Raw genomic sequence first — 6,050 nt, forward strand, 5'->3', positions numbered from 1 at the left:
GCCATATTTCTGCCATCTGTGTTTATCATTAACAGACCTTCTGTTGGAATTTCCTGACTCTCTTGGTGCCATCTAAGGCAGAAGGGTAAAGCTTTGGTTTTGGGTGTCTAGTGGATCTTGAACTGAGGAATATTATTCTTGCCTTTGTACAAAGAACAAACAAAAATAAGGGAGAATATGTTCACTGCGGAACATTGATTCTTTTTGGAGGATGCAGCTTTGCTGACCATAACCATGCTTTGCAAAAAAAATGTGACCTGCAAGGTAAGAAAGCTGGGCAGGACCCAATGTTTCTTCTTGAATGTGTATGCTCATGTCTTTCCCTTTCGGGATAGCAAGATGTCCGCTTCCTATAAATTATTCTACCAAAAAAGTAAAACTGACTAGAATTTATTTTTGTTTACCCCTCTCCCAGAGAATGTAGTAGAAGACTTTGACCATGGAGCTATTCCAGACATCTGATAAAAAGCATACTTTTGAGAGCTGAAAACTTGTTTTTAGATGCATCGTTTAACTGAGACTGGAATAGCTCTCTGCGTGTGAACGTACATCATGTGTACACGTGTGCACTCCCCGAGAGGATGGGAGTCCATTACGTAGTCTGGCTTCAGATTTGTGCAAATAACGCTTACCGTGTACACTCAAAGCAAATACTGCACTATGCAGTTGCCACTTTTAAATGTTTTGCACATGCTGGTGAGGTTTTTCGGGGCTTTTCTTTTTTTTTTTTTTTTTTTTCCAGTACTCAGATCAGTTATACCACAGTGTGGACTAACTAGTTGCCAAAGGTTATTTTTAAATGCATCTTCGACATTGTTACATGCCACATCTTCTAAAAAAAAAAAAAAAGTCTTAAATGTGTCTTTGAATAGTTTTATGTTCATGGAACAAAAGTTTGGACTTCTTTTTTTTACTTAAAACACTTGCTTTTCTGTTGAGACCATGCGTTGCAGAAGGTTTTCATCTCAAAGCAGGGTTTTTGGCAGGGGGTCTAACAGGATAGTGATGAACCTTTGGAAAATGGGGGGGGTCTTTTAATGGAGACGCTGAATGAAGTGTAAGCAGCGCAGCAAGGAGAGGGTGGGAGGCGTTGTGTTGGGAGCCCGTTTCAGCCCTTGAGCAGTACATGCAGCAGAGCTGTACCAATAACTGGAAGCTGTTGTGTTTGTGGGGTTTTCTGTTTGTTTTTATTTTTTTTGGCGGGGGGGAGGGTTATTTTTTTCTGAACACAGGAAGGCTTTGAGGGTGGCCTCTGCATGGTTCCTAGTGTGTGCTGTGTGCTGGGGGGGCGGGGGGGTTACAATACTTGGGTTTGCTCTAGGCTCATCTGGAGATGTGTTGTGTTTTTTTTGGCTAGCATGTCTTAAATCTTCAGGCTTCAAAACTGCTTTATAGAATTGTGTTGACTTTTTGTTCTGCTGTTGTTCAGTTGCACAGAGTTTTATATATATGATGTACTAGTTTTAACGTTAATTCTCTGTGAACAGGGTTGAGATTATTCATTGTAGTTGAAAGAAAAAGTTGTATTCTAAAACTCCCTTTTAAAATCTTGTTTGTATTCTGTTGCAGTGTTACCAGATGGCCTTATGTACGTCACAGTGTTTTGTGATAAGTACAGTAGCACATTTAATGCTTATCTCCCCCTCCCCTCTGTTTTTATAGCTGAGAAGTATATTCTTAATAAAAGAGATGAATAAACAAGGAAAATTCTAGCAACGTGTATGGTAAGGATAGTGGTTGTCTCCTCTAATGTATATTAGGACACCTGGAATTAATCTGGGACTGAAATGACTCTGAATAGGGATCATTAACCAGCATGAGACTTTGTCTTGGGAATTCTGAGAATCTTTGAGCGAGCCGATGGCAGATGTGAATCGTATGCCAGAAGCTTGTAAATCAGCCCAGATCTGTTGGCTTCACTGCAACTGGTCTGACTTACGCCGGCTGAGAATCTGGTCTTCGCAGCTTTTTGTGTATGGCTCAGATGATAGAGTCGGGGAGGGAAGTTTAAGTTAAATTTTAGAGAACTTAAGCAACCTAATCAGCTGTGGTAATGTGTGACAGTTGTTGTTCTGTTTATTTTTAAAGTGCACATCTGTTTTGGAAAGTGACTTTCTGATGCCTTTAGTGTTTACTCCTCGATTGAATTTTTAGGTTAACCTGGGTTCTTTGCAAATTGGCAAGATGACAGCTGCAGTGTTTTTGTACTACAGCAGCTCCGACATCTCTGCTTGGGGCAGACACTCCTGTCAGTTAACCGACTCTAACTCTGGACTGGATTCCATTTTACTTTCTACTAAAATTACAGGAACCATCAGTGGTAAAAATTACAGTGAAAGCAGCAGAGATAATGTTTTCAGTTACTCTTTCCAGAACAGAATTGCATCTTTTTATATATCTATCTCTACCTGTATCTATCTATAGAGTACCAAGTCAAGAGACAAAGCAGGTTATGTTGTAGTGAGTGTCTTAACTTCCTACACTGGAGACTTTTTCTAGACACGGTCTTTTAGAGACAACTGTAATCACACCGCTGTGGTGCTCTCCTTACAGTTGGGTCAACTTGCCTGGGAGAGAATAGCTTCTCAGTCTAACTTTTACTGAAAATAAAACCGTATAATAAGAGTATCTTAATGCCATTGTGTTTAAAAAAAAAAAAATGCTGGTATGTTAATGCAAGTACATAAATAGCCAAAGTTTTCAGTAATTGTTCAGTGTTACTAAATTTGCTTTTATTTAACCTTCCAAGATAACATATTAGGAAGACCTTCAGCATGTTGATATCATATTGGAAAAAAAGTCTGATCAACTTGATTATAGCAGATATGCAGTTATTTGAACACATTTCAGGTTTGAATACAATTTGGAGGCAAAGTTCTAAAACGCAAAACTTACTTTGGAGGAAGTGCACTGTAATGACACTTCAAAGTAACAAATGCCGCTTTTAGAGTAGCGTATTGGCAGTTGTTATTCAAACATAATGAAGGTCTTTCCTGAGAAATCAGGTGACTTTTCTATTGCTTCAATTTTTGTGCAAAAAAAAAAAAAAAATTCAATGTATTGCAATCTTTTTTAAAAATGGGGTGGGAATAGTTAAAGAAAACTATTTTATGTAAGAACTGACAGAGGGATTTGCTTTGTATAATGCAAGCTGGCTTTAAAAAAGCATTGTAGCAAATTATTCAAGTCAATCATATGTTAATAGTTATGTGCAACCAGACATGCAAAACAATTGTATTTTTTTAAATAAATATTTTTAACAAAGTTTCTGATCTTTTGACTATTTTTTTCAGTAGAGGAAATTGAAAGTTACAGCTGCAGGGCAGCTCGCCCTGTGATAACGAGGGAGTCGATCGGACCTTGAGCTAACCTGTGCCTTCAGAGCAGCACAGGCGCTCTCCCGTTGCGCTGGAGGGGAGACAGAGCCGGAGCTGCTGCTCCTGTAGCTCTGTAGTGCTGCGCAGTCTTTTTTGCCAAATCAGGTCCTATTCTCTTCTGGTGAGAATTTCCTTTGGTGAGTAGCTCTGTTCTATATATAGTGCTGATAGCAAAGTGAAGATTTGAATTGTCAAATACACTTCTAACAAAAGAAGTGTTACTCTGGCAATAGGATTTAGCTACGTATTGTCAATCTACAAGGACATAATAAGATACATTTTTTATTTTGTTAAATAGCTGACAGTCCTTGGTGTGATATATATGTGATCTGAGTAGACTTCTTTCAAACCAGACTCCCTCATTGTATTGTTTCATGCTCGTTTCCTCTGTACGGGGATGGAGAGAATGCTGTCATGGTGGGAGGGTCTCTATTAATGACAGATTGGCATTTTTGCTGCAAATAGACACTTTTTTCAGAATGAGTATCTTAAGGAGAGTAACAGTGGCATCCTGTGGTGCTAGAGAAGAAGTACAGCACATAGATACTGCATGGGATGTGAGGCAGGAGGGCTCCTGAAGTCCACGGATGAGTTAAGCCCAGAATTCAACTGCATTTACCTCCTTCCTACATGGGCCTCATGTGCCCTCAGCTTTAGGTATACAAAGTCAATTCAACAAGTCTACTCTCTTGAGACTGCTTCTACAGAACCACCCGTGGGAGCTTGTGAAGATATTTTATGGAAGGTAAGATCTACTGCTTGGAAAAAGAGAAATGCTAAAAACAGTTAAACAGCTGTTAAATTCAGTCTGAGTTTGAAAGCTAGAACTGGTGAAGGGGAGTGGCTGATAGTCTTGGGTAGAAACAGTTTAAGTTACCTGAGTCCAGTCATGCTGAGAATCTAGCAATCAATCACCTTTAATTAAACACTGCTTTATATACACACGTACATATGTACATCCACATACAGCAGTTAAAGCAAAAAGTACATGTCCAATCACTCACTGAAGAAATAGATGTACGTAGCTTTACACTTTTCTAAAGCCAGTCCTTTCTTCATCACTTGTAATAGGTCATGCGTGGGTTATGAGAGTACCTTACAGAAGGCACCTGTTATAATAAGTAAGTATTGCACAGATTAAGCAGCTGGAGGCTGGCTCCCAAATACCTCTGTTTAAGCTTCAACTGGAAGCTAGAAATAAAACCACCCTAAAAGACACTGCAACTGTAGCAGCTGAACTACTGACTTAAAGCAAAACAAACCGTCACAAGGACTCATTCTTGACTCAAAAAAAAAAGCTAATGATTTTAATAATCAAGGCCCTAGCATGCTGAATAAGACAGTGTCTTAGTGAACATGTCTGATGCTGTGTAATATACAAGAATCAACTGTGCAAATATAGATAGGTCCTGCTACCACTGTGCACTGGGTGGGTTCTACCAATTGTGTAATTTTTCCCCTCTGGAAGTATACATGGAGGTGGCATACATATACTGAACTCAGCATTGCACAAAAATTAATTCAAATCCAGTATTGTATTGTGCTGTAAATTGTAGGGGGTTCCATAATGTTTAACAGGCCAAAAGAAAAATACGTTGAGTTCAATGACTAAGCCAAGAGATACTCAGTCTTGCATATGGAACAGAGAGAACCTCTTTCTTCCTGCCCTCCATCCTGAATTGGTAAGAAAGTTCATTTGCAGGAGTAACTGTTCTCCCATCACCCCTGCCATATACTGGAGCCTTTCAGACACAGGGTCAGTCTGACGCTTACAGTCTTCATTTTGGTACATGTGGCACAGGCAACTTGTGCTTAGCTTGACGCAGTGTTTTAGGATGTTTTCTTGATTCTGACTTACCCAATCTAATGTGCTTTCGATTGCAGAAAACTCACATGATTCAGTCATTAAATGTGAAATCATCCTTAATAGTAGTGCTTAATTGTGTGCTGTTTTATTGCTTGTCTAGGGCTTGGCCACTTCTTTAGCGCTGATACTGTCCGGTGTCATCCATTACTGCTGGTTTGTCAGGCGAGGCTTCATCCATATCTGTAAAATTGAAATTAGTGTCTTCATCTGAAGGTACCAGTTCTGTTGAGGTTTGAGGGAACGTGCATGAGCACTCCCAAACATGGATGTTGCTGTTCTATCACCCACCACGCTAGCTGATTTACTTTGCTGGTCATGGAAGAAAGGCCCCTATTTCCAGTAACCTGCACTAGTTTTTTGCCTGTCATGCAGTACTCCTTTTGGAAGAGGTGCTTATGAAAACAAACAGCATATGCAGATTGAGATGATACATAAGAGAAATCCTTTATCAGTGAGGCTTTTCTCAAGAGCCTGACCCACTTCCATGGATTTTAGCCAGGGAACAGCCTAAGGAAGCTTGTGCAGTCTGTGCTAGGAGGACTTACTCCTGCTAGCTCTGCAGTAGCATGGTAGTGCTTTCACAGCTATAGCCTCCGATGTGTTTATAGCTCCTCTGTGATCCACAGACCGTTCCTACTTTTTCCCTTGCTTCTCCAACAGAAAAGAAAGCAAACCCCGAGCTGTGGCTGCCAAGGCTTTGTGGGCAAGTCAAAGCAGGAAGAGGGGACAGGAAGCAGCAGTAAAATAAACATTTCCTTGCATTTTGCTGAAGTGCTGCACCCTGGTTAGGTATTGATGCACATGCC

At 40.1% G+C, this 6,050-nt stretch overlaps 1 protein-coding gene across 1 annotated transcript in view; it reads right to left on the reverse strand.

The window, feature by feature from the left end:
• Window positions 1-5,069: 5,069 nt before the first annotated feature.
• Window positions 5,070-6,050, reverse strand: part of MFSD4 (major facilitator superfamily domain containing 4) — a gene marked incomplete at its 5' end in the record, with an annotated part of 20,322 nt that continues 19,341 nt past the window's right edge. Inside the window, one exon of the mRNA XM_009708138.1 lies at window positions 5,070-5,424. Within this exon, the coding sequence (XP_009706440.1) occupies window positions 5,360-5,424 (65 nt within the window). The remainder of the gene's footprint in view (window positions 5,425-6,050) is intronic.

The sequence above is a fragment of the Cariama cristata genome, unplaced genomic scaffold, assembly GCF_000690535.1.
Source record: "Cariama cristata isolate BGI_N322 unplaced genomic scaffold, ASM69053v1 scaffold12390, whole genome shotgun sequence".
Classification (NCBI taxonomy): Eukaryota; Metazoa; Chordata; class Aves; order Cariamiformes; family Cariamidae; genus Cariama; species Cariama cristata.